This window comes from Apaloderma vittatum, unplaced genomic scaffold (assembly GCF_000703405.1).
Source record: "Apaloderma vittatum isolate BGI_N311 unplaced genomic scaffold, ASM70340v1 scaffold3865, whole genome shotgun sequence".
In the NCBI taxonomy this organism is placed as follows: domain Eukaryota; kingdom Metazoa; phylum Chordata; class Aves; order Trogoniformes; family Trogonidae; genus Apaloderma; species Apaloderma vittatum.
This window is the reverse complement of record NW_009716387.1, coordinates 29088-51895: the sequence shown is the minus strand read 5'-3', so window position 1 is coordinate 51895 and position 22808 is coordinate 29088. Positions and strand designations below refer to the sequence as shown.

The 22808-nt window shown below is 40.5% G+C and overlaps 1 protein-coding gene across 1 annotated transcript in view; it reads left to right on the top strand.

Moving 5' to 3' along the window:
* Positions 1-15301, top strand: part of GREB1 (growth regulation by estrogen in breast cancer 1) — a gene marked incomplete at its 5' end in the record, with an annotated part of 52053 nt that extends 36752 nt beyond the window's left edge. Inside the window, 10 exons of the mRNA XM_009869506.1 lie at positions 57-215; positions 2513-2655; positions 3406-3567; positions 5972-6176; positions 6963-7137; positions 8146-8364; positions 10588-10723; positions 11238-11438; positions 13000-13138; positions 15019-15301. Of these exons, the coding sequence (XP_009867808.1) occupies positions 57-215; positions 2513-2655; positions 3406-3567; positions 5972-6176; positions 6963-7137; positions 8146-8364; positions 10588-10723; positions 11238-11438; positions 13000-13138; positions 15019-15182 (1703 nt within the window). The remainder of the gene's footprint in view (positions 1-56; positions 216-2512; positions 2656-3405; positions 3568-5971; positions 6177-6962; positions 7138-8145; positions 8365-10587; positions 10724-11237; positions 11439-12999; positions 13139-15018) is intronic.
* Between the last annotated feature and the right edge of the window lie 7507 nt (positions 15302-22808).

Here is a 22808-nt window from a genome sequence, read left to right as displayed (position 1 = left end):
AAGAGCTTTAAACATTGTAATTAAATGGATTATTGTTTTTTTCAATAATATCATAGACACAAAAGAAGAATCTGAACAATACTACCGTCAGCCTGGAGATATGTGGCCAGATTTGGAGACATTTAAGAAGATGCCTTTTGACTACACTATCCATGACCCGAAATATGAAGATGCAAGTCTGATTTGTTCAAAGCTTCAGACTATAAGCAGTGAAGGTTAGAGTTTGAAAAATCTAAATTGGTACACATATATGCATTTATTTGTTAGATTTCTAAACAGAGTGAAATTATCAAAATTGCACTTGTCTAACTAGGAGTGATAAAATCTTTTAAGTTTTCCAGATTAAACACCAGAGTATGAGACTTATAAATGTTTTATGGATTACTATATAGGTAGTCTGTCATTAAAACTGTGAAAAAAGCTCTGACTCCATGATAAGTTCATGAATTTGAATGTTTTTATGTAGTAGCATTGTCCTGCTCTGTAGCAATGAAGTGATTTATGTGGGCAAAGTTATTTATGTACTCAGAAGTGTTTATAGTTTTATTTTTTAGGTTTTGCTTTAGGTTTGGAAAGCATGAGATGGCATATGTCCAGTTCTAGGTTCCCAGAGTGTTGAGTTGTGAATTAGTTCTCTCAATTAGCCAGAAGCCCATGGGTAGAATGTATCCAAGAATGCTGAGGGAGTTGTCCAACATCATTGTGAGGCTACTGCCTATCATTTTTAAAAGGTAACAAGTGGTGGAAATTCTTGATAGTTGGAAAAAGGAACAGAACAGAACAGAAGGAGGATCGAAGCCGATAGAGTCCAGTCAGCCTACCCTCAGTCCTCAAAACAGTTATGGAAAAAAATCTCCTGTAAGCCATGTCCAGACCTGTGGAGGACAGGAGAGTTGTTGGGAGCAGCTAGAATGGAACTACCATAGGCAAATCGTGATTGGTAAACATGACCACATTTTATGATGAGATGACTGACACTGTGGACAAAGGAAGAGCAGTGGTTTTATCTATCTTGACTCCATCAAGGCTTTTGTTGCTGTCTTCTGTGTCATCCATATAGCGAAAACTGGAGGGACATGGTTTGGATAAGGGGATTGTTAAGTGGATGGGAATTTGGCTGGACCGCTGAACTTGCAGTGTGATGAGTGGTACAAATCTGGCTGACGGCTGAGTATGCGTGGCAATGCTGAGACTGGCAGTGAGACAAATTTTATGATAGTCATTAATAATCTGGTCAAAGGAACAGAATGCAACATCAGTAACTTCATGGATGATACCAGACTGGGGGAGCAGCCAATATGCAGGAAGGTAGCACTGCCGTCCAGAATGACCTTAGCAGGGTGGAGAAATGGAACCTCCAGGAAGGAACCTCAGAGACAGGAATGTCATATAGTTTAACAAATGTAAGTGCAAGATCTTGCACTTGGAGTGGAATACTTTTTTTGCAGCTGTACAAGCTTGGGGCCATCTGTATAGATAGCGGCTTTGAGGAAGGTGACCTTATGATTCTGTAAGACAACGATTTGAGCATGAGTCACCCGTTCTCCACTGAGTTAATGGTTCACTAAAAATCCAGCAAGCAGGTCAAGCGAAGTGATTATTCTTCCCAGTACCAGAAAGATATTGACGTACAGAAGGAGTCTAGTGGGTGGCCATTAAAGTGGACAGCGGCCTGAAGTATGACATACATAGAAAATTGATGAGAATGGGCTTTGTTCCGTCTAGAGAAGTCTAGCAGGGGCATCTAATTGCTGTCTTCAGCTTCCTAAGGGGAACATATAGACACAAACTTTTACAGATAGGCAGCGTGAGGACAAGAGACAACAGACACAAGTTGCAACAGGGGAACTTACAATTAGGTAACATGAAAAATATTTCCAGAATAAAAGTAGTCAAACCATGGAGCAGGAGACTGTGGAAACTCCACTCTTAGTGATTTTCAAAACTTGCCAGGACAAGAAACAATCCTGAACAACCTGATTTAATGCTGAAAGTCTGAGTGAAAGGTTTGGCCAGATGACGTAACAGAAGTCCTTTTCAGAAGAAATGACATCTCATCTTCCTTCAGTCTCCCGTAAAGGAGACCCTTTTTCAAAATGTGGATATGAGCTAAAGGGCAACGTCAATAAATTTGTCAAGTTCATTTCACGTAATCTACTATGATATCTTTCACAGTATGGCAAATGCCTGTCACAAGAGGGGGTTTTTTACTATTTGTTACTTTTGCAAGCATTCAACCAGTAATAACCGCAACAATAATAATTTTCATGTAATCTGTCTTTGCTTACACCTCAGCCTTATGTGAAATCATAATCATGGATTTGCAGTCCCCTTTCCTGAATGTAACAATTTATACTATGCTCAGAATTAATTCATAGTTTGTTTTGGATGTGTTTAATCTTACCATTTTTCCTAGAAGATAATTACAGTGACAGAAACAGTTTGTCACAAGACAACACATTCTGGCCTTGGATATATGTTACATTTAAGTTGTTTCCTTTTTTTTTAACAGATAGATCAATGAGCAGGAGACAGGAGGATATGTATACACGCCGTCAAACGACTAGGATGAGATTGTCCAAGTATGCAGCATATAACACCTACCATCACTGCGAACAGTGTCATCAGTATATGGGTTTCAATCCGAGGTACCAGGTAAAGATTTCCAGATATTACTCTGCAGATCAGCAGCTAAAGCAGACACAACCCAAACACAATTTTTTATACGTTCACGGCATTTGAACTGGATTAGAACTTGTATGCATGTGTGGAAAACCAGCTGATTTACAGATTTTTATTTCTTGAGGTTTACCTGCCTTGACCAGACTTCAGGTTTTGGGACATCAGAGGACTCTTCCTCACCTCATGTACTCTAGCTTATTCAGTGCTGTAATCTGCATTCCACACGTATGCTGCCAGTTAAAACTACTTTCCCAGTAAAATTTTCCCACTGGGACTTTTCACCTAAGTAACTGCAAAAATACTACTTCTGATACAGCAGTAGTCCAGCATAGGAGGGTCTATGTATGGCATACAGACTGCTATTACTCAGAGTAATACTCCAATTTCCTGCCTATTAAAAAGTGAAGAAAAAGGTATCAGCAATGCAAATACTGTATTTTATGTGTTGGTATTTCTGAAAGCTGAGAGTGGACTTTAAGTATTGGTACCATCTGCAGGATGAAGCTGAAACAATAGTTTCAAATGAGAGAACAGTTTAATTTATATATTTTTAGTGTATGCTCTCGCCTAGGGGACATTGCTCAACACCTAGCAGATCATGAGATAAAATGTAATGCAATACACTAATAGATTGTAGTGTGTTTCGCAATGATATGAATGTGTTTTAACTACACCACTAGTAGTTTAACCACTAGAATTATCCTAATTTTTTCCCATTCTCAGCTTTATGAGTCTACTCTGCATGCATTTGCCTTTTCCTATTCCATGCTGGGAGAAGAGATCCAGCTGCATTTCATCATTCCAAAGTCAAAGGAGCATCATTTTGTCTTTAGCCAACCAGGAAGACAACTGGAAAGCATGAGGCTACCACTAGTCACAGATAAGGTAGATGGACAATTATATTTATGGCCATATGTGGGAGAGAGACACCACCAATTTTAAAATTTGTTGAATTGGATTCTTTATAGTTCCCGTCCTGCTGTCAAAAGATAAGCTTTATTCTCGCTCAGAAAGGGAGACATGAAGCAAAACTGTTGAGCTAATAATAAGCTGTTTCTTTTGCTCATTGTCAAGGTTGGTCTTTTGGTATAAACACTCTTATACGGGACAAAAAGTCGTTGGTTATGGGTTGTTGAGGGTTAGGACTGGGCCGGCCACTGAATGCTGACAGGTGCTCTCTAACCCCCTCTCCCTCCCCAAATGGGGAGGGAAAGGGAATAAGTCAGAGAGTCATGGATTGGAAAAGAAAACTAAAACAGCTTTAATAAAACAATAGAAGTACCCATAAGACAATAATTAAAATACTGAACTATATACAAATATATACAAAACCAATACTGAACCCCACTCGCCCCCGTTCCTGATAGCCCCACTGCTGCTGCAGAGCAGGTGGCACTGAGGAAGCCCCAGGCTCAGCAGCAGAGGGGAGCTGGATAACTCAGGATCAGGATCAAAGGCAGAAGAGCAGACGGAGTCCTCCTTGGACGGTGGCCGTTGAAGAAGAAAATTAAGACGTTAATCCCTGTGATCCCTCAGCTTTATACTGAATATGACATATATAGAATGGAATACTCTTGTTGGTCCCCTGTCCTATCTGTTCCTCACCAAGAGGAGAAATGTCTTATTTCCTTTTGACCCCTTTTAGTTCCCAGCACCTCCAGTCTGGCACACAAGATCCAGCAGCAACCTTGGTCACTATAGGAGCAAGTATCAGCCAGAGCCTTTCTGCATCTCAATCCCTGGCAGTAACTATAAATGCCAGGTGTTATCAGTTCCAGTAGCAGACATCCTCTGCAAAGACATGCTGTTAACTTCAGAAAGTGAAGACTCTCAGAAGAGACTGAGCTGAAAAGTAAAATCACTGAACAGAATTGGTTCTGCTTAGCTCAAACTAGGACACAAGTTTAAGATGTTGTAGTGAGAATGGTTTTAGCAGTGAGCTTCAGAGGCTTGGTTTTGTTTATCATATAGTTACTACAAGGAAGCAATCTCTTACTGTAGGGGAAGGCAGTGGCTTATCCCGTCTTACTCTGCATAAATGCTCAGTTGCTCTCATATACAAAGAAGGCTTTCAAAGAATTTTTATCATGCCTTCAAGACTGTCCAAAGAACTGTCATGCTTGTAGAAAACACTTTTTAAGGTCATCCATCTGAAAGGCAATGCAAGCTCTGGCATTGGCCTTTACAGTGACTCTAACATCCATGTCTAAGATGAAGTTGTGTCTTGCTCAGGCCACACTGCTTGGAGTATTGAATCAATTTGTGGAGCAGTAGTAAACTGTAGCACTTCTATCCTGGAGAAAATAGCCTGCTTCAAATTAACGATAATCAATCGTTCAAGCTTTTATATCCAGTTCAAGTCTGAAACAGGGTAACCCAGGCAGCAACACAGTGGTAACTGTGCAATGTGAGGATGAAGCCTCCTGCTCTTCCTCACCTTGTGCTCTTCCTCAACCTTGTGTTTGGCTATGCAGTCAGAACTGCACAGTGTGTCCTTGTGGATTCTTTGCCCTCTCCTGCCATTGACCTGCTTTGAGGCTTTGCCAAAACTATTTATTCTCCCCTTCCCTTTCCTTTTTTTTTTCTTTTCTGTTTACTTGCTCTGAAACGGTGCCTGAAGTCTTGTTGCGAGCTTGAAAAGTGCTGCGAGATATAAACCTAGATTATTAAACTGTCATATTTTTCTTGATCCACTTTAAATTCCCTTTTGTGAACTCCACTGGCATCAAATCCACTGCTTTGGCAGTTTTAAATCTGGAGTGCTTAATTGTGCAGGGTTTGAAGAGTCTCTGTAAAATGGCACACTTTTATTCTGGATCCTTAACGACCTTCGGAGGAACCAGGCTAAAAGCAGTGGACCAGACTGGAACAGTCCTGGATGTCTGTAGATGCAGAGCTTGCAGAAGCTGTACTACCAGTCTTGGAAGCACCTAGTGAGTTTCAGTGCATTTAGGATTGGGTGACAACCAGTCAGAAGGGTTGTACTGCAGTTTTGGAGTGAGGTGTTTCTTACCATCTTATGTCATAGAACTAGCCACAAGGTCCCTGTGCGCTTGGCAGGTTAAGGTTAGCAGTCCTGTCTGGGCCCCACCAGTTGAATAAGCTAAATGATAGAGTTTTCTTTTTCCCACCTCTTAGAGAAGTTGCTTATTTTCCTATTAAGCTGATTTAAAATGTAGGAGTTTGTCTAGCATCAGGGAATCTGATTTCTTTTCCTAAAACATCTTGTTCTCTTTGTTTAAACATCCTCCAGTTTAATATAGAAAGTCTTGCTTCTTTTTGTGTACAGAGTGAAGATTACATAAAAAGCCCCACTTTTACACCCACCACTGGTCGTCATGAACATGGACTTTTCAATTTATATCATGCAATGGATGGAGCCAGTCATTTGCATGTTTTAGTTGTCAAGGAATATGAAATGGCCATATATAAGAAGTATTGGCCCAACCATATCATGCTTGTTCTTCCAAGCATTTTCAACAGTGCGGGAGTAGGTGAGTATAACAAAAAGTTCTAACAAATGCAGACACACCACTTAGGCCCTTGAGGTGTTGTTAGTCAACAGTGAAATGCAGGAGAACACCTTGCAGCTAGCATATCTGATCTGGTGCTCTGGATTCCCTTTGAAGACAATGTGTCACAGTTGAAGATGTAATTCATTTAATCGAGGACACCTAAAACAAGCTAGATGAATTGCGCCCTAGAAATACCTCCTCTCTATTGATTTTAAAAGGAGATGAGGGTGTTAACTCAGAGGGAGTTAACTGCTCTGTTTCCTCGTGGGAATAAGTTATGTGCTATTTGCATAGACAGTGATGCACTGGTTAGGTACATCTCTAAGGTAAGTTCTGCTAATATAATATCTGTGAAATACTCAGCACCTTGCTCTTACTGATGGAGCAACTTCTAGATAGCAATAGTAACAAACATTTGAAGTAGATCATCAGGGGAAACTTTTCTGATTTTATTTAGCTGGTCAATCAAAATCTAGTGCAGCCAAATATTTGTGAGGTTAAAAGAATCAGTCACTAAACCTGAAAGACACTAGCAACTCTTTACCACAGCAACTCTTTACCACAGAAGTCAGGCTTCATTTTATCTGCTTTCCAGAGGGGTCCTATAAGACCAAGTAAGTTGGCTCTGGGGAGTGGTTAAGGTGTTAAAACCGTCAGAGTGATTCAAACCCTGGTCTGCAGAAATATTCACTTCAAAAGGCTTCCAAATTAAAAGGAAACAATTTCTGCCTCTTTTAATCTGATGATTTATGTCCTTGGTTTCAGGTGCTGCACATTTCCTGATCAAAGAGTTGTCCTATCATAACTTGGAGCTTGAGCGAAATCGGCAGGAGGAGCTGGGGATAAAACCCCAGGATATTTGGCCTTTCATAGTCATTTCAGATGACTCCTGTGTTATGTGGAATTCAGTAGAAGTTGATTGTTCAGGAGACAGGAAAAGGTAAATAGAGTAATTATGCTTTTTCAGCTGATCTCTCTTAACATTTCACTGCCTGTTGGTTTTGAAATTATATTCAATATAGTGCAATTTTTACTCTATGCAAACAGAGAATAATATTTGCCTAATGACAGAAGTATTTTCCCTAAATATCTGCCTTTACACAGCACATAGTTGAGGGCCTGTTTTTCATAGAATGGCCTTGGCTGGAAGGGACCTCAGAGATCATTTTAATCCAACCTCCCTGTCATGGGCCAGGGTTTTTCATTCCTATCCCCTCAGGATTTAAGCATCCTGCAGCTTTTGCTGTATACTTGACTCCACTTCAAACTAGAGTTACCTGGACTGCAGGTTTCAGAATCTGTAAACAATCCTTGATACTCGGAGCAAGCATGGACATTCACAAATACATTTTTAACAAGGTTTTTCTAAGGAAGCTAAAAGGCATTTCTGTTCCAGTTGTGCAGTTGATTTCCTCCATCTCTTTTGTCAGCCACAGTATTTATGGCTCCTTTATTAGCTCCCCAAACAAGTATTTTTGTTTTTCATTATTTTAGAACATTGTTTGTACTAGATGTTTTTATCTATTCCTGGAAGAGTGCTATGCAGCATTTACAGCAAACCTTCAAAGAGAATTAAACTCATAGAAAACAGATTTACGGACCCTAGGAATGGGCTAGGAGGATCTTATAACTTTGCACTTAAGTTATGGCACAAAGTCAGCAACCGTCCAAGAGTCATTGGGAATATCATGCAGGTACTTTTAAAAGTTTGCATATCTGAGTGAATATTTTGAAAGATCCAGACTAAGTTTCAGACCTGCCACACCAGTCCCCACCACATAAACACTAGTTATTTTTTTAGTTTTGCTTAGAGTGAGAGACAGAAAATTGCTGTAAGAGAAGACAGCACTGCAGTTATCTACCTGGTACTCGTAACTACTTCAACTGGATAAGATTCTGAATATTCTTTATATGCTTTAAAATTAACACATTCTCTTAATTATTGCAGTGACTATATGTGGACGGAAAGGAATGTTTCCTTGAAGCAAATTCTGCAACATATTGAAGCAACTCCCAACGTCACTCACTATGCTTTAATTGGGATGAGAAAATGGTCCAGTAAAACAAACAGCGCGGAGATCAAGGAACCATTTTCCTGCTGCCATGTGCACGATTTCATTATGCTGAATGTCGATCTGACACAGAATGTGCAGTACAACCAGAACAGGTAAGTGCATCAGTAGCATCTTTCAGTGAACGGAGTTAAGGAAGATTTACAAAAGCTCTGGGTTTTTTTGGTAGGTTGTTAATAGGATGCAGATAGATTTTGTTTTCCTGTTGATGGTTCAAATCCTCCTCAAATTGTCAGCAGTTGGAAAAAGACATTAATTTCCATAGTTCCAAATAAAAGTTCCAGTGATAATTGAATTACAGGGTAGACACCCTCAGCAGTGGGACCTGCAGTATTGGTCCCCCAGCTGTCTGGTCTAAGTGGCCTTTTGGTAAACTCTGTAACTCCCCTCCTGCTCACCTACCTCCCCTCCCTTCGAAAAGAAACGGGTGTATTGGTGGATAGTGCGTAACCAAGTCTTGTTCTGACACAGAACTGAGATATAGCTGGGCTTTTTGTGCTGCACTGCGCAACACTGGAGCATGTATGCTCATCAGAAACATCAGAAAAAAGGAATAAATAAACTTATTTGACATTAGTGGTTGTTTCTCAGGTTCAGCTGTCTCAGAAATCACATTTTTTTCATTTATTGTGTCACAGATTATAATATTGCCACATAGAGTATCACCACAGTTACCAGACCTGTATTCACTAGATACATCATCTCCCAGAATTTCACTGATCTGTGTGAAATAAACTGTGGCTTTGGCCCCATTTCTAAGGGACATTCATTACAGCAGAATGAAATAGATATCACTAGAGTGAGATTCACTTGTCTAAAGCTACTCTTTAGGCATCTCAGAATACGCAAGATGTCCACATGGGGCTGACAGGTATGACATGAAGTCTCCACGTGTTTCTCTGTAAGCCAGGTGAGATACCCCAGGTAATCTAAAATGGCTCCACACACCTGGACTTAGATAACTGCACATCAGTCACTGTACTGCTCTAGAACTCTCCTGTCTCGGGAAGATGTCCTCGGAAGTCCAAGTTTGCTTGTAACTCCAGGGAAGCGCTTCTACTTTTATTATTCTATGGATAAACAGATGACTTTATTTCTATCACCATGAGCACAACACTTTAAAAGAGCATTTGAGACTTGCTCCTGTGCATCTCGTTGTGCAGAGCTGTGCTCCCGGGCTGTCTGCCTGTGTTACCTTATGAAGCACTGTCAAGGGCTAATGAAGAGAACGACAATAAAGTGAAAAGGTACATATGAGTACAGGCAGCATTAATGCCACATCACACCACTCATTTCCTGGCTGTGTCTTTGAACCGTGCATGGCTCAGCACATCCTCTGTGTGGGTGCTGTTGAGCCTGAAGTATTGCATGACATTCCAAGCCTGGGCTGGCAAGGAAAAACTACATTATAAAACACAGAGACACACTCAGGGATACCACCTCTATAATTAAATGTCGTGTTTCTCATTGATGTCGACTCTTGTAATTACTGCTCAGCTCTCTTAAATCTAAGCCCTGGATGTTAATCTGATGATTCCACACATCATCTTGTTTGCTGTGTAATATATAAATTCAAAATGGAGAACTGAGTCTGAATTTTTGAAAGGCCAGAGTATTTGAATTTAGTCAGCTTTGGAAGCTTAACTTTTATTCTGTCCCATTTTATTTTTAAAATGAGTCAAATTTAGCTCAGGGGTGGTTGGCCTCATTCTGCTTAATTTATTCTTGTGTCTCAGCAGTTCTTTTGTATTAGGAAAAGACTCCTCATCTTCAAATAGTTTTTGCCACTAACGTAAAGTGGGTGTCACTAATGTAAAGTGGGACATTATTTCTGTAGAGGAACATTGAAAAATTTACTGGATAATCATATTCTAAGAAGAAAATGAATAGCCAGAGACCTCTGTGCATTTGACAAACCAAATGCAGGGCCTCACCCATTACCTTGGAAGTCAAAGGAATTAATTTCCTTGACCTCATTTGTGCTAGTAATATATGTAGCTATTTTCTATAATTGCATTATTGTAGTAAAAGGCAAAGAAAATATTTTAACTCCTAGGTGTTTTCTATGGCAATTTGATATTTTCTACTTTCCTCTGTGTTTCTGGTTGTTTCCCACCCTAAGTGATTTCCTCCCTCACTGTGATCTCAAATTCATTCTAGGCTAGTTCACTGTTAAAATCCCTGACTGATCCGTGCAGGTGGAGGAGCGTTTGACACCTGTTCTTCCTATGGTGCTGATCAAAGACCCCAAGTGTTTGTATTTGTTAGCATGTGATGAGAAACATTCCGCTGAACTGCTGTGATTTTGTTCTTTCCAGATTTACGTGCGATGACATTGACTTCAACTTGCGCGTCCACAGTGCCGGCCTCCTCATCTGTCGGTTCAATCACTTCAGTGTCATGAAAAAACAAATCACAGTAGGAGGACAGCGATCCTTCCACATTAAGTCTAAGGTGGAACTGAGACCTGTTGTGTTGTTATCAAAATTCAGTTTTCCTTTTTTGTACCCTGTAACTGGGAGAGCTGAGGTACTTTTCTGCATCACCAGTTGCCAGTCATAGGATATGCCTGCCAAGTGTTTGGGTTTTTTCTATTTATTTCTACAATAATTGTGGCATAATAATATTCCTTTAAAAGTTTTAAAACACCTGAAGTGTCTCTTTATGATCCAAGTAACCATTCACCATGAGTTTTTAGCTATTGAACTGCTCATCTTTATGTAACTTCATATGTAGGAGTAATTGGGATTCAAAGGAGAAACCTCAAAGACTCTATAAATACTAATGTAATTCTGTGAAACTTTGAAACTTTTTTTGGTGGTATATACTTTCAGCTGAATGACTTTGCTTCTTATATAAATCTTAGATTTGTAGGATAGAGATATATATTTTATACAAGCCAATATTCAGATGAGTACAACTTGATCAATCAGGATTGATCTGTATGGGAAATATTTTTTGCTCACAGGTGTCTGACACTCCGGTTTCAATCTCCTCTGCTCAGTACATTTGTGCTCCTGACAGCAAGCATACCTTCTTGGCAGCACCTGCTCAGTTGCTCCTTGAAAAATACCTCCAGTATCACAGCCATCGCTTCTTCCCTCTCTCACTGAAGAATTATAGCCATCCAGTGCTATCTGTGGACTGTTACCTTAACTTAGGACCACAGGTACCGAACAAAATAAACTTCAAGCAGCTCTAGCAATGTATAGGCTGTGTTTTGGATGAGTTCATAGATGCATTCCTTAATAATAGTTATATAGTTATACTTTGAAAAATCAAGCATTAGATCGCTATAATGATAAAATAAAATTCTTAGTCCCATAGAGATATTATTAGAAGTTTCAAGTAAAGTGCCTGGAGAACAATACCAGAGTTGTCCTAATACTAATATCGTCTGTGAATTACAGTAGATTCTGAATTAACACAGAGCACATTTTTCTTTAAGAAGTGTTTTCTCAGTCTGCCTTAATTTGACCCTTCCTACAGCAAATTTCTTCCACAAGAGTGTTTTACAAATATTAGCGAACCCTTAGAAAGCACTTCAAAATACGAATGTTTTAGTTCACTTTCAACTGATAAGCAGAGGCAGAGAAGCAATAGTCAAGGAAACAGTCAGAATGGGAGAAGCTGACATTCGATTTCAGGAGCTGCTGGCTCTCTCTGATGAGTTTGGGTCTAAAGTCAAGGTCATAATTAAACTCAACTGTAGGTCACATAGAAGTGTGATACTAAGGTTGTGTTGTTCAGGAGGGAGAAACTATTTTTACCTTTTCACCTGACTTGAATATTAAATGAAATTCAGTCTTGCTGGATTCATTAAACTTCTTTACCAAAACAGCTGTGTAGTGACCTTTCCACATATGCTGTTCCCAGAACATTTTGTGTTAGAACTTTTCATTTCCCTTCTGGCTGAGCTTTTACAGCTCTTATGTTCCCACCACGTTTGAAAAAAACCAAGCTCTGTGGAAGGGCATTGTACTGTTACTGTCTTCATTCTTTCAGCTCTAACCCATTCAGCACATGAAATGAGTTTGTTTTGGTTCTGGAATTGTTACCTGAGCTGGAATACGATACACTGAGTTTGAAGGAATATGGATAAATATAGGCATCTGGGGCCAGAGTCTCAGGTGCTGTGAGTCAGCCTTCCTCCACTGAATCAAGCTCATTTATGCCAGGTGAGGGTCTGCTCAACTAAGTAGTGCAATGGCACTTAGGAAACAAAGCCTTATGTGGAAGATTCCTTAATTTAACTTTATAAATCCGGAAAGAGTAGAGTGCTATAAATATTCCTGGTTCCTATTGGACGTGAGGAATAGCCCTGAAAAAACTACACAGGAGGAAATTTTGTGCATTTATGCATATGCACAACTTGGGTAATCCTATCATAATGTGAAAGACATCAGGGATCTCTAAAGGGTCCTTTTAGTGTTTGCACAGTTACTATATTTACTCATGTGTAGATAAAATGGTTGTGAGGAGCTATTGCTACTGCAGCTTTCAAACCCTATCATATCTAAGCCTCACGATAAAAATAGTTATGAATAGTGCATTTACGTAGAATTTTAGTAAGTGGGATCTTTAGGAAGGAACTATAAAGCTGACAGTATTTGGAGTTGGAAAGCGATTCTGAGTTTGAATCAGGTGCAAATACTGAAAGTTTGCTATCAAGCCTTAGCTTTATAGAGAAGCTTGAAAAATGTTTTTTTTTTCTTCCCTTTCCCAATCAGATTGCAGTTTGCTACGTGAGTTCTCGGCCTCACTCTCTGAATATCAGCTCTTCTGGTTTGACATTCAGTGGCCTCCTGCTGTACCTTTGTGACTCCTTTGTTGTAGCTAGCTTTTTGAAGAAGTTTCATTTTCTTAAAGGTGAGCTGCAATAATGCTGTTACAGAGAATTATATGAGCTGGTGTCTGGGAACCTGGAGAAAAATGTATTTTGTATGAAAATATACATACATATACGTGCATATGCATGTATTCATATTTGTCTTTATATATCCCACCCAACTTTGATGATTGTGCTGGCTCTGTACTGTAGTAAACTGTTATATAACAGTGCAGTAAGTTCTGCAGGGAGGAATGTTGTTATGAGCTGCTGTGTTCTCTGTTGCAGTTCATACAGCTTCATGTAGGTGTATGTAGCAAAGTGCAAATGAGGGTTTGTTGTGCTTTTACCTGCACACACCACTGAGGTCACACGAGTGCCAGTGTCTATGATCAGGCTGGAGCAGTGTCCACATTTTAACCAGCCTGTAGTTCCTCTAACAAGACTATCAGAATAACTGCAAGTGAAAGCAATGCTATCGAACAGCATTTTTTTAGCGACCTGAGGCTATCAATCAGATTAATTTTGCATAAACCAGACAATTTTTATAGTGTGTGGCACAAAGTGTATTTGATTTGGGATTTCTCCATCTCCTTTGGCGGTCTACTTGATTTTCTAACCCACCTCATGAGCATTAAACAGCATGTGACTATCTGTCTTCTTTCTTTTTATTATATTCTCAGCTTTTTTTTTTGTCCTCATTTACTTCACCTTCTCTCATTTAGATTATTGAATGCTGGTGAAGTAATTGTTTCCTCTTAATTGAGCACTTTTCTCAGAAGCCAGATAGTCATCCATGCAAGTTAAAATGTTATCAACTTGCCAGTCAAGACAGCAGATATTGTTTGCTAAAATATGATGTTTCTTACTTTGGCATTCTGGATTTGCCTGTGTCCATAGCCATACAGACCAGATTCTTCCTTGCTAGCACATTAACTTCCCAATCTGAAAAGCGCTGAGGTTTATGATTAGTTTTAATCATAGAATCATTAAGGTTGGAAAAGACCTTTAAGATCATCAAGTCCAACCATCAACCCAACACCATGACCACTAAACCATGTCCCAAAATGTCTGCATGTTTTTTGAACACTTCCAGGGATGGTGACTCCACCACTTCTCTGGGCAGCCTGGTCCAATGCTCCACCACTCAGTAAAGAATTTTCTCCTAATATCCAATCTAAACCTTCCCTGGTTCAACTTGAGCCCATTTCCTCTCATCATATTGCTTGTTACTTGGAAGAAGAAACTAACACCCACCTCACTACAACCCTCCTTTCAGGCAGTTGTAGAGATAAGGTCTCCCCTCAACCTCCTCTTCTCCAGACTAAACAATCCGAGTTCCCTCAGCTGCTCTTCAAAAGACATATTCTCCAGACCCTTCACCAGCTTTGTTGCCCTTCTCTGGACCTGCTCCAGCACCTCAATGTCTTTTTTAAACTGCGGCTCAAGGTGAAGCATGTTTAGACCATTTCTGGTCAGCAGAGCACAAAGATCTGTCAGCCGTATGCTGATAGACCTGTGGTGTGTTTTGCTGAGGGAGAGTTTTGCTCACCAAAGTAATGGTCAGTAGTGCTAGAGAGTAATGGATGCAAGATTTGATCTTGTTTTCTGCCAGGACCCATCACTACCTCATTAGACCTGACAGTTTTAGCTTTCCTTACCCTAAAGAGTAGGGAACACATTGTTAGTCCTGTTTGTTAGATGAATACTAGATACCTCAAGTTACACATTAAGATGCTGATAAATAGGGAGCTGAACATAGCTCTCCTCGGTTTTAAATGAGTGTCTTAGTTTTCCCCAAGCCAATTTGTAACTCTTATTGTGAAAGTGGTGGCGTTTACACGCTAAGGGGTGGTGGGAGCTGTGTGAGCTGAGAGCAAAGGGGATGCTCACGTGGGTTTCTTTTTAACCGTTTGCTTAGGTGCCACCCTGTGTGTGATTTGTCAAGATCGCAATTCTCTTCGCCAGACTGTTGTCCGGCTAGAGCTGGAAGATGAATGGCAGTTCCGACTACGGGATGAATTCCAGACTGCCAATGCAAAAGAGGACAGACCACTTTTCTTCCTGACTGGACGACATATTTAAATGGAAAAGAGACGCATTTCTTGAATGATACAAGAGACTAATTGCCACCATCTCTTGCAATTACTTTTGAGAGGCTCTGCTTTCTCAACAGAAACAAGACTGTTTTCCATTGTTTATTAGAATGATATCTAATTGCATAATCTACGCTTACATTTCCAAACATTGAAGTGACTAATTCAATTGTCTGATGGAAGTCATTCTTAATTCCTGAGAGAGATGCAGAAACCTACTACTCCACATGGCAGAAAAAATTTTGGATTGGAAGGGAGGTCAATAAGTGCACTTCTGTGACAAAAAAGACCACATGCAAGTTCATAAACAAGAACTGTAGAAAAAGTTTTGTACATTTCAGAAACAGGAAATGTAAATTTAGGAGCAGATTTTGTTTTACCAGTGCTATTTATCTAACAGTTGGCACAAGGCAATAGGAATTGTTACAGTTTTGTAGTATCCTGCTACTGATTGATCCAGGTAGGCTTTTTATATAAGATTTGTAAAGTGTATCGCTTTAATAGAGAGAACTCGGTTGGAGTCTTCATTTTTGGAACAGGTGCCACACCGGATAGTTTTACCATACAGGACTCTTGGGACAGAGGCATAATTATATGTCTGGCTTTATTAGCATAAGGAAGTGAGTCAAGGAAGCAGATTTTTTAAATAAATTCTGAACATTTAAGTCTGCAACTGAAATTATCTTGAGTAACTGAAGAAATCAAATGGTGAGACTGACCTGCAAGTGACTTACTACGTCTAGACCAGTGGTGTCTCCTGGTTTCTGCTTAAATTGTTGCCCTGAACGCAGAGTTCAAGCTGGGCCTAGTGCACTAAAGACAGCAGATGAGACAGTTCTGAAACACTTCCAAAACAACTTCTGGGGATATTTTCTTGCCAAGGTGCTTCAAGAGTGAGAAAATGGAGACTAAATCTCTAGATGGAAGTCTAAAAGCATGTTCTAGAATGGCACCAGGCATCACGGTATTTTGTACATTCTAAATGTGACGTAAGTGATCACAGTCTTTGTCTGTGTTTTTGGAAATACTCCCTGAGTTGCAAAATTTCTGTTTGTCTTTTTAGAATCAGTGTTAAGTTCACTCAGTTCAGATGCAGGAAGAATAGACATTGTCAGAAGACATCTAATATTTAGGCAGTCCTTTCTTGCTCAATACATCAATGGCAGGGTCATTATCTTTTCACTGATAAAATGCCATTACGTGGCTGAGTTCATTACAGTACTGGCTTAGCCAAAGAGCTGATTTAGGTTTATTTACAGGGAAAAGGTAAGTTCTCTAAGTTTGAGAGACTTAGATTGCTGTTTACAAGATAACTGCCATAAATCAGTGTGTTTCTGTATTTCATTGTCCTTGTTTCAGAATGACAATTCTAACTTTAACTTTTGGGAAGGAAAGCAAGCATTGTCCTATGTAAATAGTGCTACCTGTTCAGTTTTCACCAGCTAATTAGTTAATTTAAACTTTTCATAAAGAAGTGTGACATTCATGTCTAATCCATCCTTCATAAATAAAATTAATGCTGCATGAACATCTGGCTTGGTGATGTACACGACCATTAAGTTTGATTTTGCAGGACAAAAGAAAAAAGAAGAGCATTGGCTGAAAGGAGTTAATACAATTAAGCAATCAAGAGAAAATACAGTACTGCTTAATGGCCTAAAGCATAATACAGCCTCAAAGGTATGAGTTTTCACAGAACTCAGAACTAAAGACAGCAGGTTGAAATCTCCTTTCCTGTAACCAAATACTAAACCGACCTCTACCAGCTGTCTATTAACTTCTCCTGTGTTTTACATCCGAGATTTGCTTTTCAAGTCTTCACACATCCATTTTCTTCAAGAAACTGAAAAAAAAAGGCCTAGAATATATAATAATACATAAATAAAAATCAATCACATCCTTTCCTAATGTTATCTTTTGCCACAAAGTCTTCAAAACTTTGATAAAATGCAGCTGGTACTGGGCTGAAGCCATCATACTCCTGAGTATTGTTTCACCATTAACCTTTTGCCCCATGAGTTCCCTCTCTACTGCATCCTGTCTGCAGGGCAGGAGTCTCAGGCTCTGGCCTCACCAAACATAAGCCTATCATGTAACCAAGTGCAAACATTCTCCGTCATGAAGTATGGAGTATGTCCTGTTGCAAGACTAGATATGCACTTACCGTGTGACCAAAAATGCAGTTACTTCCCACCATACAACCAGCTATGGACCCAACGAGGTAGAAAAATATAGTGCTCTGTTCACAGGATGCCAAAAAAGGAATGGTGGATGAGTCAAGGAGAGCCACTTTTCAGAGCTCCATCGAAAAGTTTCTTCATTTTTGACCTAGTTTACAAGCTAAGCTCCCTTAAAGCATAAGCTGTCAGCGAGAAGAACAATGTAGGGTTCATGTCCAACTGGGACTCTGAGGTGATGCCAAAATACTGATAAATAATGATAAATAAAAATAAATCTGTTTGAAGAGGACTAGCATCATAGGTGGTATCTTTTTTGTCCTGAAATTTTTCACTGTAAGTGCATGTGTAGGGCTGGAAATGCAGGTCCCAGCTCCACCCTTCTCCTGTCTTGCCTTTTGTGGGAGGGAATGACTGGCTTTTGGTCCCAGTGACCTTTGTGAGAAAACTTGGCCTGTGCTCATTATGTACACAAATCTTTTTCCTTTCTGACTTTGGATCTGGCAAGAAGATAGAGTTCACCATCACCCAAATTGACTTGATATAGTAGTAGCAAACAAACTAAAAAGCATTGCCTGCATTCTTTTACAGACTTTTTGTAGTGTCTTCCTTCTTCCCTGGTGCTTTCCATGCTTGCTGGTTTAGTCACCCACTATTATCACCTGCAGATAGTATTGTTAGCATGTTCTGTATTGTGTGTCAGGGAGTGAAGTATTTTATGATTCAGCTTCTGCAAAATACAGTATCCAAATATAGAGAAGGTTACCATGAAGGTGACATTATTTTCCTTCTTACCATCCTTTCTTCACTATCAAAGCACTCTTCTTGAGCACTTAAGTACTAACGTCTGGTATGTAATCATCTGGGCATTAGAGAGGATGTGAACTCTCTAGAGGATGTAAGGGATTTTATCCTTCCCTAGCAAGTGTCTCCTATTGTGGTGATAAGGAATGTACAGATCTGGGCTCCCACCTGTCATCTAAAAGCAGCTCCTACGTATTGCTTGAGAGGGGACTGCTTTTCAAAGGCTGCATCTGTGACACTCCTTAGTGAAACGTGTCACTCGGAAATCAAGAAAGAAGTACAAGTAATAGACCGACAAGCCAAAGGAAGGCTCAGGGGAGAGGTTTACAGGGTGGATAAATGGTGAGCAAGGGAAGCGAGGGCTATGAACAGAGGCAGCAGCATGGAAGAAGCTGAGGGGAAGTAGGGCTTCCGGCTGGGTTTGCTGAGGGCCCTGGGGCAGGGGCTGTGGGTAGTGCAAGAGCTGGTCTAGTGGGAGGTGTCCCTGCCCATGGAGGGAGCTGGAGGAGTTGGAACTAGATCATCTTTAAAGTCCCTTCCAGTTCAAACTATTCTATGATTCAAAGAAGAAGTAAAAATTGGGAGGGTGACGTGAGCACCCAGCTCAACATGTCCTATGTGTCGCAGGCTGCTGGGCTGGGCTGGCTGCGAGGCTTGGCGGGGGATCTCAAGACATCACTCCTTCCTTCCTGGGATCTGTTCCCCAGCCGCTTCCACGGCTTTTTCCTTTTTCCTGCACCCTTAAGGATGCAGCTCTTCGATGAAAAGTAAAACCAGTTCCATAGACTCTCTGCCTGTGGGCTGCCTTCAGCCCCTTATCGCTGCTCCAGTCTTCACCTGAAGAAATACTCAGTGATTCTGGTCACTTACAAATGCTTGTAAAATGTTTCCAGTCCTGTTTTGACAGGCCTCAGAACAACCATTGCTGGGTGTGGAGGACACAGCTCTGGAAGTTTTGAAGCAATAATCCAACTGCTGACACACTATTTGGTAAGGGAGTGGTGGGGTGTCAGATATAATAGCGAGACTCCTGCTCAGTGAGAAAAAGACATTTGGAAACTATTGCTATGATTTAAAGAAAGGCTTCATAAACCTGCTTCACATGTAAATGTGGTTTTGATTAAAGTCTTTATGAAAATGGAAATGTTTGATTTAGATTTACAGAAGGAAATTTCTTCTCACTTGTTACATGACGAATCTGTCAATTATGCACTTAAGCTCTGACTATAGTAAGGAGTATTATTCTGGCAGTGTGCACTGAGGTGCTGTAGAAAAATGTTGAGTGGCATCATTAACTGCAACTTAACAATTTTCTTTATATTTACAGACAACAAGATTAATAGAAAAGAGTTTTTATTTGTTTCTACCTATAGGGACTCATAACAATCTGAAGAACACTTACTGGCCCACAGGGTGTTGTAACCACTGGATTCATTCTGCATCATACGATACCAAAGTAGAACATGCTTTTGTAAACACAGAACCAGTTTTTTGGTGATAGTGTGATTTCTTTCTATTTGAACTTAAATTATTCTTGTAAATATTGTTGATTTATCAGTCATAAATCTCATAGATCTGCCCCAGACAAAAGTGCACCTGTGCTGGGGCGGGCCGGCAGCGCTGCGTACCAGCCTGAAGTCCCCCACTAGCTCATGTTCAGGCTGAACATGCAGCATCTTGATTTTTGTCTCTGGAGGAGATGCAAAACAGGAGAGTTACAACTCAGCAGCTGTGTAAGGTAGATTCTATTCTTGCCTTCTTAATATAGCCCTATTTCGGGTACCACGGTGCTATAAATTGCCATGGCTGTTTATGAGACAAAAGCCTTGACAGAAAGAAAACAAACAAGAGCAGTTCCATATGTTTTATCCACAGCAACTGCAGTAATGTGAAAAGGCTGGAGCAAGTAACAACTATTTTAGGTGAGTGACACTGTCTTGGTACAGTAGGGTGTGATTGTATTAAAAAACATATTAAGCTAATCTTTAAGTTGAACAATTATGCTATTAAAAATAAGATGACATAATCTTATCAGTTCAGCAAAATAAAGTTCACACAAAGGTTACTATGAGTTAATATTACTATATTTACATAGTCTGGGATGATTACAAATGGTTTTTTTCCTTCTCATGATACAGCACTTACAAACGCTGTTTATAAAAAGAAGTTGGCTCCTGTTTGCCTTGTGCCATCGTGCAGTGAAATCCTCAGGCAATGTTTAAAACTGACATCAAGACTTCTACTTAAACCACATAACAGTCCAGTGTAACCCATTGCTACAGGATCTCACAGAGGCTATGATATAAGCAGGAGTCCAAAAACCCGTGTGAAGCTTAGGTGAACTGTGAGTCTGAGAATATCTTCCATGAATTTTGTGTCATCCCCTGTGTTCCCTGTGTGCCTTTGGATGACAACAACAGCTGGGGAAGTGGCAACAATGTCATTAAGTCCTGAGAGTGAGGAAATGGGAGTGAGGGAGAAGGAGCTTCTGGGGTTGTGGGGGAGCGCTGAGAAGGAGGCAAAGAGACAGTGGCCTGGTTATGTGCGAAAGGGAGCAGGTGAGGGGAATGGCAGCCTGGGGAACAGGCTGGAAACTACTGTCCTAATCTATGAAAATAATGGAGAAAGTTCATTTTACATCTAGTTATTAGTCCATTTCTGGGTATCTCGATCAGAAGTGTTTGGAGATGGGCACCCTTGGATGTAGGATACTAGACTATAAGATGCATTGATCTAGGAACAACAATCATTGGGTTCATGTATGTCGCACAGAGGAAACGCTCATACTTGTTGGTCTAGTGAAAGTAGAAAGGTCCTCAAGTTGTGCAGTGCAGAATATGACAAACGCTTCCGAAATACAGTGTGCTGGGAAAGATGCGCAGCCACTTCTTGAAGAACTTTATAAATATACATTACACAACTATTATAATGATTTAAATGGTATTTCTGATACATTGTTATACTTACCCATCACAGCTTGAAGGCAAATTTCAAAGAAGAAAAGGGTGGGACAGTAGTAAATTAATCCAATAAACAGTGCTTCCTATCTTTTAAGTTTAGTGAATAGACCTTTCAGCAAAAGCAGGAGTGTCATTGAAATTCATTAGGTGTGGTATTTCCCTGTTTAGCTGAAATGAGAAGATTTGTATTGAATTTCCTTCCCCAAAATTGTTCCAGAAAGAAAATGTGATCTGTCAGATAGCTAATAAATGGATTTCTGTGCTTACAGTCTTAATATTTGGTGCACAACAGAAATAAGTAACTTAAGCATCTTGCTCAATTAAGTGCTTTGCTCTTTTGTCTTGGAAGTGTTAGCCTACCAGTTGAGAGTGACCTGGCCACTTCAGATTCCGAGCTTTTAATGTAAAAAATGAGTCCTAAGTAAGCATCAATTTTTCTGAAAATTATGTCTCCTCTAGTTGTTTTTCCAGTCCATGTCCTGTGACCCTAAGTCATCCATCAGGTGGGACGTCTGTTGAGGACTGGCACAAGGCTGGTAGAATTTCAGGGGGTGGGGGCAGCATGGGGCTGCCTGCCAGCACAGCAGGGATGATGCTGAGAGCAGCCCAGTAGACTCCTGTAGGCCCGGTGAGGAACTGGGGTGAGTGGAGAGTGTGTTGCTTGCACCTGATGTCTGTCCTGTGAGGCAAACTGGCATTTCCTCTGCCGTGTCAAGCATTTGCAGCAGTTTAGCAGCTGTGTTAGTTTCAGTGGACGCACAAGGATAACAAAAACCTTGTTCCCAATATTCCGAAAGCTTAAAGGCAACTCCCACAGAGCGGTGAGCTTCCCTCTCAGCTGGGATGTCACAGCTCTTCTTGTGAGTCTGGAATAAACTGGTTTAGGAAACTGTTTCAGACTTGAAAAAGCCCTTCCTGTTGTGGTTTGAGGTGAGGAGGATGATGAGGCAAGTACAGCTGATGCTGATGGTGCTGCTGAAAACAACACGCTGCCAAGCCACAGCCCGTGCGACTGCGATAGCCCAGTCCTCAAGCTGACAATGCCTGGTGGGCTGCCAACCACCAGCGAGGGCCATCGCTTTTTAGTCCTCTCTAGCTCTACCAGCTTCCCAGCTTAGTGATGCTCACGGCTGGCAACAGGCTGTTCCTCTACTCAGTGATCTATTTCCAAAGTTTCTCTTTCCATCACTTAATTATTTTCCTACTTTCTGAATTTGCATATAGCTTAAGGTTAAATATCAAACACAGCCGGGCATATCTGTTGATTTGATAACCATTATCAGCTCACAGCTAACACCAGGACTCTCCTGAAGTGGTGTGCTATAAATAGCCCATTTCATTATATAACTCGTTGTAGAGATTTAGAAGCCTTTGCCCAAAGTCAGATGGATCAGAAGGGTTCAGGGGTTTTGGCAGCAATTTAATTTCACCAGCTACCACAGCCGGATACCTTATAAGCAGAGGAATAATAAAGAATAAAATTCAAGCTAAATGTTGTGCATTTGAAAGCATATCAAAGCTGTGAATTAGTGGGCAGTTGAGGCACAAAACCATCTCTAGGCCTGATCCTGGTGTCGGAGCTGCCATTCCTGTCAGCTGCCAGAAGCGATTTCAAGATTCTGGACTCGGCAGTCGCCTCTTACAGAACCAGACGTCTCACAGGCATCAGGGAGA